The 12,854-nt window shown below is 37.8% G+C and overlaps 1 protein-coding gene across 1 annotated transcript; it reads right to left on the bottom strand.

The window, feature by feature from the left end:
* Nucleotides 1-2,026: 2,026 nt before the first annotated feature.
* si:ch211-197l9.2 (microtubule cross-linking factor 2) lies at nucleotides 2,027-12,580 on the bottom strand. Its single transcript, XM_063016020.1, has 8 exons — nucleotides 12,002-12,580; nucleotides 10,217-10,441; nucleotides 8,229-8,387; nucleotides 6,759-6,836; nucleotides 5,546-6,655; nucleotides 4,857-4,900; nucleotides 3,363-4,749; nucleotides 2,027-2,403 (listed from the first exon to the last, which is right to left on the bottom strand). The coding sequence occupies exons 1-8, from the start codon at nucleotides 12,578-12,580 to the stop codon at nucleotides 2,263-2,265; spliced, it is 3,723 nt and encodes a 1,240-aa protein (XP_062872090.1). The 3' UTR covers nucleotides 2,027-2,262.
* Nucleotides 12,581-12,854: the final 274 nt, after the last annotated feature.

Here is a 12,854-nt window from a genome sequence, read left to right as displayed (position 1 = left end):
AAAATACGGTAACGGTAGCGGCAGCCAAATGCGCCAGCGTTCACCATCCAGTACCCAACAGACGCCGAGACCATCCGATGAAAAAAGAAACAGAGAAACAGGAGCAGCAGAGACCACAAAAAGACGAAAACAAAAGAAAAACATGACAAAAATACAACAAAACACGGCAAAACATGACAAAATACAGCAACGGCAGCGGAAGCCAAATGCTTAGGTATAATTTAAACTATCATCTCCATACATTTGCCCCCATTCCTGTGTGTGCAAAGCTAAGTATTCACAAACTTATCAGGAAGAGACAAAAAACCATAGACTAACATTAAATGTGGTTTGCGTTATTTCTTTTTCTGACAAAAATAAGAACTACATATTGTATGTATTTATAGGCTTAAATGCCAGCGTAAAGAGCTGTGAGTGTGTGATTTCTGCCCGATTGGTATGCCCTTTTCTAGTAATACCCTTTACATAATCAAATAATAAAACGGACGAATACACTTCTTGGCAACATTTTCCCTGCAACTACCCACTTTTTCATTTCTCAGTCTGACTGAACAAATGGTGCTAGATTCATGTAAGTTTTATGTAAGTTAATGTGTATATTTTTTGTAATTAATATGTATTGCAACTGTGAGGGACTATGCACCTAAGATTTTCTGAATAAACATGTACATTTTAAATAGTGACCGAATATATGTGTTCTTGTTCATTTAAAATATAAAACAGATACAAATCTGTTTACATTTATAGCACAAAGTCAAAAGAAAAGAGCACTTACTCATCAAAAAACAAACACGCAGAATGAGAGCCTCACTGCGCATGCTCCGATTCACGAAACTGACCTACGTAACTAGCGACGTTCGTGAATTTGCGTAGGGTGCGCAAAGTGCGTAAGATGCGTTCATACTTTACATATGTATAATTTACACTGTAATTTCCATAAAATTACCCCTATTTCTTTTGTGACTGAAAATTTTATATTTTATTAGTTATTTGCATTAAACTCATAAGTTTCTGCTTTCTTAGTTCAATTAGCAGAGGTAGAAGAGACTTCTGGAAGGTTTCTGAGGTCCAGAGATATGTTCACCTTGGCATGGGCACCCCCGCACACACAGTTTTGATACTTATGCATTCTTATGGAAGTATGCCATGTTCCTAACAAGCTGACTGTTCTTGTAGAATGATAAACAAGTTTGGTGTGGAAAGTCGGCCTGGAACTGGGTCGCTGCGAAGAGTTAGCCTGAAGGGGCAGTAAAGTGGGGTATAAATACTGCGATAGGGCGGACGGTATTCACCTTTCTCTCCTGTAAAGGCATGTGTGTGTTTGCATTATGATATTGGTCCTCAGCTAAGTAATAAATTGATTATTTTGCGTTCACTATTACCCCGGTTGTCTGTGTCAATCTTTAAGGGTTATTTTGAATTCCCATAACACTGTATAAACTATTAACTTAGGCTAACTTCATCTACATCACAGTTATATTTAATCAAATTGTAACTCACATAGAAATAACTGTTATTAAATAGGTTATTGTCATTTCCATAAAACACTTGAAATAGTAAACAAGTAGTTGAAAATAAGTGAAATTCTGATTCTGAACATTTCTAACAAATAAGTGTAATGTGTTGAATAAAACTGCTTCTTAGTGTTGCCCCTGGAATCACCAGAAGCGGCACATTTTTTCTTTACTTCCAAAACAACAGATTAAACCATCAGTTAATAAACTACCCTAAACTGGTTTTTGGAAGCAGAAAAAAAGAAGACGAAAAGCGATTCAGTTGGCAATGTATCATTTACCATCTTCTCTTCCTTGCAGTAACCCCAGTTAAATATATTTCTGCTCCCAAGTAACAAGTATTCAATGCACTTGCACTGCAGCTGAACATATTAAAATACATATGCATTATTTTTTTTATACAGGGGCAATAATAGGGCTTCAGAAAAAATATGTAAACATTAATTTAAAACTTCTATGTATTTATACATAAGTAGTATAAAATGTAACATAGTTTTTGAACAATCTGGCATTCCAAGCTATTTACTTTAACTGATTTAATTAAAACTTGCTAACATTTACTTTCCATTACAATCAGCATACATTTTTAGTAGTGATAAGACAAAAAAATAGTGAGAAACTATTTGACATGTATACTATATACAGTATACATGTCAATTATACATTTTCAAAGTAGATGATCTGCTGCATCTTGTGAAGAATTCTGTCAGCTGTGCACTGGCATCAGCATGCATGGGGACAGCAGCCCTTACCGGGAAAGCACATTCCCATTCCCACCAGCTGCTGAGAGGCAGGGCTTACAATGACTCTGGGTGTGCCGATGGTTGGTGCGAGACACCCGAGCAAAGCAGGAGGCCAAGGTTCGAGAGCTGCAGCCACAGGAGCCATCCTAAGGTGTGAAGGATAGTGTCAGAAATAAACAAAATACAAATGTCAAAGTTATTAACTTACTGATGCCACTCAGTGGTTTGGCTATTTCAGACTCTGTTCGTTGTCAAAAGGTGAATTAAATCTAGCACAAGGCTTTGTAATCTTTACAGACAAACACATGCTGTAGTATGTAACTGAAAAGTTTAGTGACCTTTAACACATGATGGCAACTTTCCATTAAGCTAGTTTTTCTGACGCTCGACAAAGGCCACAGAGCTTTCTGACTGACACACACAGCCTATCATCAACATGCACAATGGCAAGTACTGTACGGTGTAAGGAAAAGCACACTACCATTAAACTTCAAAGCAACAGAGTTGCAATCTTGTGGTGTGGGTGCTTTATTTTTTAGCAGTCCTCTTGTGTTGGACAGATATGGGTTTGGTGGATGCCTGAAGAATGCTGGCTACCATAGTATAAATATAACACTGTGGGTCTGTTAGCTATCATAGTATTAATATAACAGCTATTGGCTGACATCGTATAAATAACAGCCTGGGCTGTTTTTGGTCATCTGGGCTGCTTCAGTGACGGGAAAACCTAAAAGTATATCACACATCGACATTCAACATTTTTTTCCTTTTATTTTTGTGAGAGTTTGGTATGTAAGCATTTAACTAACCTACAAAGTACCCTGAACTTAAACCCATCCAACACCTTAAAAATTAATTGGATTGTCAACTGTGAGCCAGTTCTTAAGTTATCATTAGTGACCAAACCTTAGTAATGCTCTGATGTAAATGAAAATAATCTTTTTTGTCATTGAGTAGTAACTGACCTCACAAATGCTTTTTTGACTAAATGGTCCCAAATTACTTCAAAAATGCTTCAAAAAATTGTGGAAAGCCTTGACTTGTATATATGCCTTTGGTTTTAGATTGGGATGTCAAAAAAGCTAATGGTATTGTATTCACCTACCTCCAGAGTAACAGTGCCAAAACCCTTGTCCTTACTTTTGGGTGTCTTGGTTTGGTTTCGGCATTGCCCTTGTGTTTCTGTTTGGCCAGGTCCTGGTGCATCCTTCCTATTCTGCTTTATAAACCTGCGATTAACTATTCTGGTGACACTGTCATTCCTCACCAGTGGCACCCTAGAATTCGGTGAGACAGGCCCTTCTGCTTTTTTCAATCCAGAATAATCCCTGCGTACCACTGGTACTTTGTTCCCTGTTGGATTTGGTTTCTCTCCACGGCCACACACATTGTGGAAAAAGACTTGAACCAGGCCATACTTGTTTGTCTCTGCAGTCTTCTGGCTAGCTGATATATCACTGCTTCTGTCCAATGTTGAGCCAGGCAGTGTAGCACTTAAGCGGGCCCGGGCTGATGAACTAGAAGTGGACTGAGGAACACCCCATACACTTCGTTCCCTGGAAGTCTCCAGCCTGGTGGAAGTGGTCAAAGATGAGGAGGTGGACAATGAAGATGAGGTTAAAGAAGAGGACGAGTTTGAAAAGTTGGAGGAAGAAGAGCTAGAGTAAAAAGTAGAAGAGCTTGAATGCCTTTGACGAGGTTTGGGTGATGTAGAGCTAAAGGGAAGCTTTTCCAAGGCCCCAGACATTTTCTCTAAGGAAGCAGAGATGCTTTGGGGACGAGGAAACACAAATGAAGTGACTTTTGATGGCCGATGTTTACGTGAATATGAACTTTTAGAGCTTTCAGTCTGAAGTTGATCACTATTCAGTCCTGATTGGGCCTGAGTCTGGGTTCCTGTACTAACCACTCCAACAGCATGAATAATTGAGTCCTTTCCTTTCTGTCTTTCTAGCACACTGGCTGTCATTTCTTTCATGTCATCACTTAGGTTTGATGAGACCTCCCATCCACTCAGGGGCAAGCAAGATGGAGATGAAACACCAGGGGATTGGAAACCAGAGGATGAATTTGAACTAGTTGTAGCAAACTGACCCTCTTCTATTAAGCTTCGCCACTGAAATGGTAGAGTATCTTGCCAGTTGTCATAGACATTAGCTTCATTTGTATCATTAGATGGGGAATGGTGAATACTTTTTTCTTGTCTCTCCTGTTGCTTTAAAGATTCTTCATTTCCTGTTGTCATAGCGCTCAGGTAAATTCTGCGTGCTGATGGGGGACTATAGTAAATACGAAGAGTGGTTCTCTCTGGAGCTGTGTGGCTTTTCTGAGTAGTTGTCTTCTTTAGATTTAGCTCAGAACAACTGGGTGGCATGATGGGACAGTCCCAGGTCTTGTGAGGATTTTCTCTGTCCATCAAAGCTGCCTCTCGGCTCAGGTATAACCAGTTCTTCTTAAGTGTCTGTGTTGATTGGCTCTCTTTGAGATTCACACTGTGGATAAATGTACTAATTTTAGTCAATAACACACGTGAGTAATGTAACATAATTTTTTATAATTTATGATGTGTTTTTTTTTTTAATATTAAGATAAATCCCACCTATATGTTTCACATTCTTTTAGAAGCGTCTTGAATCCATTTGACTGAAAAAAATCAGTGAAATATGTTAGAAATGAATAAGACGTTATTGTTTAATCAAGTATGTATTAAGTATGTATAAAGTGCAGTAGAAAAGTTATTGTTCCTCCTGATTTCCTCTGTTTTTGCATATTTGACATAGAAAATAATCTCAGATCCTCATACAAAGTGTAATATAAGACAAGAAGAACATGGGAAAATGCTAACCACAGTTTTTAAATGTTATACAACAGCTATATTATTTATGTAATTCCCACTAACCTGAATAACTGGACCACCTTTAGCAGCAACAACTGCGACTCAGTGTTCTTTTGACTGAATAGGCAAACATTTCTACAAACACGCTACAGAAAATCTATCATATTAATGCCAATTGTTTTGGAATATTTTGTACAATAAGCTCATGGTCAGGTGTCCACATAGTCTTGGATATAAAGTCTACCTGCCTCTGGCATTTTGTCAATCATGATGTTTGTTCTTTGTGGATTAGTGACAAGTTTCCTTGAATGTCAATACCTTAGCTTCCATTATGGAATACATTTTCTCAGGAAGCCCATCTAAAATATTTCATATAAACTATATAAATATAAATGTATTTACAGTTCCCTGTTTAACAAGGAAAAATAAGAATCAACTGACTATAACTTTACCTCAGACAAGCACTCTTCAGCAGATCTTTTTCCTTGACGCCACTGCTGGAGAATCCAGTGCAGTTGTGATGTAAGTAGCTCAAGACTGTCCAAGTTACAGCTCTGTCCATTACTGTCTTTGGGATGGCAAATAATTTCCTCATCAGGACATTGCTTCACATCCTGCATATTTGTTTCCAGTATTTTTTCTGTATTTGCTTCTTTGTCTTTTCCTGATATCAGGTGTGTTTCATGGTTAGTGGGCACTGAATTCACAAGAACTTCTACCTTTGTGACAATGGTCTTTAGCTGGGCTTGCAGCACGTCTAGTCCATTGGTAAGGGGACTTAACATGGGGTTCACACCGCATGGATTAGATGAGCACTGGGAATCAACTTCCAGATTGTTGAGAACAGGAACGCTAGGGAGAAGATCATGGTTTAATATTGGTAAGAAACCATTGTTTGCTGGAGGTATTAGAAAATGGATGATTGATCTAACTAGCATAGCCTGGTCACGAACTGCAATGAAATCATCTAGGTCTTTCTGGCTGAGAACGCTGCCCTGCTCACATGGGACCTTTGTATTAAACTCTTCATTGTCACCAGAATTATCCTGGTCTTCAAAATGGTTCCTCTCCACACTTATTAGTTCCTCTCTGAGGATCTGCGTTACATCATCTAAGTGAACATTTCCACCAGTTCCCTCTTTAGATTTTGAATGTTCATGATCCAGGTCTTTTTTAGTTTCCTCATATTGTTCCACAGAGACAGGTATGGTTACTTCATCTTTCACTTCTTGGCTTAATCCAATTTTGTCTTGCATGTCATTCATCTCTGCTTTTAGGCCTCGGTTCTCCACTTCCAGCTCCACAATTCGACGGCTTAGCAGTGTGGCTTCTTCTTCCACGAGACGAAGATGATTTTTTACCTCTGCTTCATGCATGTGGGAAGCGTTAGTGATACTTGAAGTAGCCTGCGTCACATCTAAGTCACCATAATGCAGTCTGTATTTGGACAGCTCCCCTCTTAGGCTTTCACAGTCAACAGCCATCATAGTTAATTTTTTGCACATGAGGGCTGACTCTTCTTTGGCAAAATGAAGCTGGCATTTTAGATCTGCACTATCATCCTAATAAACACAGAAAATGAAGGTTCTTTGCTTTTATAAAAACTGAATTAAATATTGAATTAAAAACAGAACAATTCAATATTGCAAAGCTATTTGTACTTACCTGTGCAGTGAGCTTCTTTTCACTCCTGCTGTTTGTTGATTTTAAACTTCTTCTCTTAAGGGAATTCTGGGAAAACACCTATAGTGGAGTGAAAATACTTTATTTATTTACGTGCTTATTTCAAGAACAGACAGACCAAATATTTATTTATAAATTGTATATGTAATATATATAGGTTTACATTTTCAGGGTCACTTATAATTCCATTGAAACATTTTCGGAAAGAGCACCATTCATTATCAGTTTAATGCTGGAATAATTACGGTTGTGGCAGCAGAAACAGTTAATCACAAAACAAATCAGTGTCCATTTGCTGGTAAAGGTCAAATTTAACACAAAGCTCTTAGACTACGATGTCTTTATTATGTGGGTTTATTGATTGTCACAGACTTTACTGCAGAGCTGGATAATCTGGATGTGTGTGATTTACCCTGCTCATTACGATTAGAGTGGGCCAGCAGTTATTTGACATGAGTGGCCTGAGCTGAGCTGCTAGAATCCCTTTTTAAGAAAGTGTTTTAGGCATCCAGATCGTAGTGAAATATTAACAAACAAATATTTATATACAAATTCCAAAATTATGGCGGCGCCAGGTGAAACCCTGTACCTACAATTAAATTATTATATGAACCCAATATGCAGGATGCTTATCCAAGGTAGAACAATAATGTGGCTAAGGATCCACAAACCAGAGAGAAATGGCAAAAGTACAGTCCTGAAATAGGTAACTAATGAATGACTCACTTTTAGTCACATGCTAGCTTTAAGTGATGAAACAGACAGAGCTTTCTTTGTAGATGTATTTATAGGTCATTGCATGCCCTCTGTAACCCTGTATCACCTTCTCACTGGCTCACTTTTCCTCCTTTTTCCCTGTCTCATCTATCTCTTTTTCTTTTACCACCAAAGTAGGAATGACAGCTGTCTCTTTAATCCCACCCCTCAGATTGCATACTACTTTGCCTTGCCCAGAGAGTCAGCTGTTGGTCACACCCATCAAAAACATAGTCAGGGTCAAGGCCAGGCTGACACCCTAACTTTCTAGGTAAGGATAAGGATGAATCACTGTTGGGAGCATAAACAAATTTCAGTCACTTTTTAATTATAGATTTGCTAATATAAAAATAACTTTTACGATTCATGGACTATAACCATAGAGCTATCATGAGTACACCTCATCCAGAGCAAACCTGATGCTATTAAGAACACTGAGGGAGGTAGATGTGGAGGTTGTGCATTAAGTTGGGGTTTGCCCATGCATTTTATATTAAAATTGTTAAATAGCTACATATCGTGTAAACCAGGAGGCAGCACTGGGATGTTGAATGTATCCGACTAGACTTGTGTAAAATCCACTCTGCAAATTGCCAACTGGATTGTCATGGGCTTAGAGGCTATCATACAAGAAAGAAGCACAAATATAAACTTTAGAATTTCTGTGTAGAGGCTGTTATGAAGCACCATTTATACCGCTTTGGTTTTGTCCATTTCAGCCTCCAGGACCTGCTTGGCCACCTCTAGGTTTTGGAGTTGTTCTCGCAGCTCCTCATTCTCCCACTCCAGCTGAGAGCTCTTCTTCTGCACTGCTTCTAGCTCTCTATGCAGGCGAAGGGACACACTTTTTGCTACCTGAATTAGGACAGTTTTGATTTAGAGCAATATATAGAAAAATCACCCATTAAAACCTTACAGTGGAAAAAATAAGACTGTTGAAAGTGGCAATACATGGCAAATAAATTAACACATACAGCCAAAACAGCTTATATAAATAGCTTGAATGTCCTGAAGTGGCCCAGACTATGCCTAGAATTAAGCCTAAACATCTTATAAAGATTAAGAAGATCTGCCATTAAGAATGGGAACACAGCCAAAATCCAACATTTTTTATTGCATTTCACAAATGTTCCAAAAATATCACATTGGAAGCAGTTAAGGTGACAATAAACCAAAAGAGCTCTATTGCAAAAGCTGTATACTGGAACACAGTTGTTCGTACAGAACAGACTAAGGGTATCTGCTTCTCTCACATGCCTTTAAAATAGACTCGTCATGGGCGACCTTACAAAAAACACAGACAGCTGCCAAGAGATCGAACCCCACTGATGCTGCTGGCCTTGACACATGTATCCCCCTTTCCCTTTTCCTCTCATTCAAAAAATCACATTTTAACACAGACTTTAGTGCCATTAACCCAAATGTTAAATACTGTATATAATAACCAACTTTAATGTAATGCATATATTTTTAAGAGAAAATACTCTTGTAAATATTTTGCTTACAAGGAAGAAACAGTTCTGTGAAAAATAATTGTCCCATAGCATGGGACGATCTTCAAAGACACAATAAGAACTATCCCTGCTGTGCTGATGGGTGGTTAATGACTATAATGTTCCAGCGCTACTTTCTTCCACTGACTGGCTGATGAGTTTAAACCAAAAAATGCTTGTAATGTGAGCAGATTGCCACAAAACACCAGCTGGCAGGCAGAACACAGAACACAGGATATCCTCCCCCTTATATCGTAAAACAAAACTGAACCTCCTTTAGCGGAGAAAGCTATCATTATACATGTACATACACTATAATAGTTTTTAAATGGTCTATTTAAACTCAAATGGCCTTACAGTGAAATTTTATTACAACCCCACATTTGTGTTTTGATACTGTGGTTTGTCAATAAGAATAAATGAAAACAGTAAAAAATAAGCCACTTAAAGTGAAAGCATGCTGAATCACAGTTGATTCATTTACTAGGGCTTACAGAGCAACCTATTTACTGGATGAGTGATGTGGATTGGCATCCTTTACAGAGATGTTTTATGTAAAAGGAACATTAAATCAAGTAAATGTGAGTAAAATTGGTGGACTGACGTAGTTAAGCGGTTAAATGATACAATGAAAAGGAATGTTTGATACTTCCAAGAAGAAGAAAAACCACATTCAGCTCTGTTATTAATTAATTTACATTATAGGGTAAAAGGTATGTGGACATCCATCATAATTATTGAGCTCAAGTGTTTCAGCCACAACCATTATTAACAGTATAATTAAAATCTATATTATTAAAAAATACCTTTGTGATAACAATTTGGGCAGGACCCTATGATGTTCCAGTGTGGCTTGAACACACTCCACAATCTCATGGAAACCTATCTCAGAGGAGTGGAAACTGTTATAGCTAAAAAACCATCTTGGTGGGGCTCATATTAATATTCATGGTTTTGAAAAGGATTATCCATCAACCTCATCTCATGTATCTTATATAATAACATTTTTAATTAACATATGTGCAATTAATTAAAAACAAATAAAGGTTAGATTCTATGGTATTTATGTAAAAAACTTCCACAATATAGTTCACTAATTGGTGACACATTTGATTTATTAGGATGAACATTTTGTATATAAACGATCACTTTTATATTAAACCATATTTCCATCATGTTTTAAATACTAACCCGAACATCATGCTCCAGGGTACGGATAAGCTCGCCATCCACCTGGCCCGTCTGGGCAACACGTAGGCTACGTCTCTCAGCCTTGCGGAGCCGGTACTGCAGGATGCGACATGTTTTGTTGGCCTGGTCCAGCTGCTGCTTGAGGTCCTGTAGCTGGTACATGTCCTCCTCCATGTAAAGGTCTCTCATCTCCAGCATCTCTGAGCGCAGTTCCTCCATCTCATCCTTAAGGTATAGCAAATCAAAAAGCATATTCACCATGGCCAAATCATTACACAATTTGCATCACAGACAAATTACTACTTTAAACAACAACACAGTGCCTTCAAAAGGTGATGAAAATATTCTCTGAAACTCATCATCAGAATCAACAAATGTTTGTGGCATCATTCCAGCCAAACATTTTTTAAATAGAGAAATTTTTTTAATGGCTGAACATCCAAGAATATCTTTAGTCAGGCCTTGTTAAGTTGTCCCACTATGTTAACTAAGTATAAGTCCACAAATACGTTAATCTGCTTAATGACATTGCATAAGCCACATCTCATTAAGGTTGCTTAAGAGGCTGTGTGCTGCACGTGTCTCAGATAAAGCTTGTGCTAGCCCTCCTCCTCCCAGATTGGTGACATTTGTGTAAAAGTTTAGGTCCAGATGGTGGGAATTGGAGATGTCTGATTTTGAGGGGAAAAAAAGGTAAACAACAAAAAAACAGGTTAATGATGTCTGTGCATTGACAATCATTGGTAGCTTTACAACCCAGGGCTGAGTTATACAGAGCTATAAATTCCAGAAAAGTGTAGATGATTTAAATGCTATTTCCAAGACAAGACAGTAAGTGAAAGAGCTAAGGTGTTAATGAGATTGGAGGTGTGGGTTGTAGCAGAACCCTGTTATATATATATATATATATATATATATATATATATATATATATATATATATATATATATATGCAAACAATTTATAATAAAAGACTTAAAAGAATAAAGTAAATGGATAAAACGATGCTTTGTAATGGACAAGTGGTGAAAAAAGAATCAATGGGTAACAGCACATGACCTTTAGAACTTGCATTATGCATTTTGCTATGTGTATACAATAGGACAACACTGAAATTATACCTTATAGTATTTCAAAAATTCTAAATGTCTTAATTTCCCATATGTCTCAAACAAGTCCACTTAGATGTGCTGAGCCAAACTGTATACTTATGCTTTATCTTCTAAGGTATGGTCAATGGGGTATCATAATATGGAACTGTTTGCTAATTTAGGGCCTGGGCATCTTGCAATAAACAGTCAATTTAAATTGTTTCGAGAAATGAAAATAAATAATATTAGGGCAACTGCGGCAACAATGAAACAAATCAATAAACCAAAACACACTAAAACATTAACAGCCTGGTTTGGAAAAAATGGTCAAGCTGAAGTCTAATATGAGAACTGTTCATGCAAGAAATATCATAATGGTCTACAGTTCTCCCTTTCCATTATTCAAGCTAAGGGAGTTCCTATCACTAGCCTAATTAAATAGGTTAAAGAGTTCACAAACTTTTTTCAGCACAGATTATGCATAATCAATATATTCAACAAAGATGTGCAAAATTCAGTAGTTTGAGTTTTAAGATGATTATGTTGATTAGGAGATTAGAAGATTAGGTCACGTTTGGTAAGTAAAGAAATCTCTCATTCAGGTGTTCACAAACTTTTTTCTTAAAAATCGGTATTGAACAACGGACTGTATCGTAAGAATATACAGTATATACCCCACTGCATGGTGTTGTACCTTTAAATATTCGTTTTCTGATCTTAACTCATCGATTTCCTTCTGCAGGTCTTCGTGCGCTCCGTTTCCATCGAGCTCCCACAGAGCGCTCAGGTTCCATTGGCGGTCAGTGGAAGGGAAGGGAGAACTACTTCTCTCTCCAATACCAAGTGCTGGGATCGGGATTCTGTTATTCCGTGATGAACTGAGGTCGTAGCAATCAATTACTTTTTCTTCTTCCATTGCTGCTTGACTCCTAAAACTTTGCGCATGGTTATTAGATGCCTTATTCTCATCAGATGCGGAGAGTGATTTTTCTGAACCACTATCCATGGTTGTAGATGTATTACAGTCTTTACTCGAGCCATCAGGTCCTTTTCTCCGGCCGGACGTTTTATTGCGAGTCTTCAGAGATCCCGGAGCTGTTTGTCGGGCTTTCTCATTGCGTTTGGGTTCTTTTCCATTGACTGTGGGTTCAGAAATGCCGCTTGAACAGCGCTTACCGACTGATTTGTTATCAGCATCTTTAGTTTTGGATTGCGCTTGGTTCATAACGTCTGCGCAAACTAGAGGGTTGATCTTGACTTTAGCTTTCGTCATATGAAGCAAATTAAAGAAAAAAAATACTGATTAAAAAATTAAACAGTACACACAAACAAACAAAAATAACCAAGTGATCATGTATCCATATAAAGTCCGTACAACGCTTATTTTACGCACTGGCGCTGTCTGTGCTGTTAATCCGTTTTCGCACTGGTTTAGTGTTTAGCAGAGGAACTTAAGAAGGTTCAGCCCTTCTGTAGTGTAGCTGAACCTACTTTTGACAGATGTACCCGCCCCTTACAATCTCTCTTACTGGTGTAAAGTGATTTGA

Source organism: Trichomycterus rosablanca, chromosome 19, assembly GCF_030014385.1.
Source record: "Trichomycterus rosablanca isolate fTriRos1 chromosome 19, fTriRos1.hap1, whole genome shotgun sequence".
Classification (NCBI taxonomy): Eukaryota; Metazoa; Chordata; class Actinopteri; order Siluriformes; family Trichomycteridae; genus Trichomycterus; species Trichomycterus rosablanca.
The sequence above is the reverse complement of the archived record's forward strand: the minus strand, read 5'-3'. Positions and strand labels throughout refer to the sequence as shown.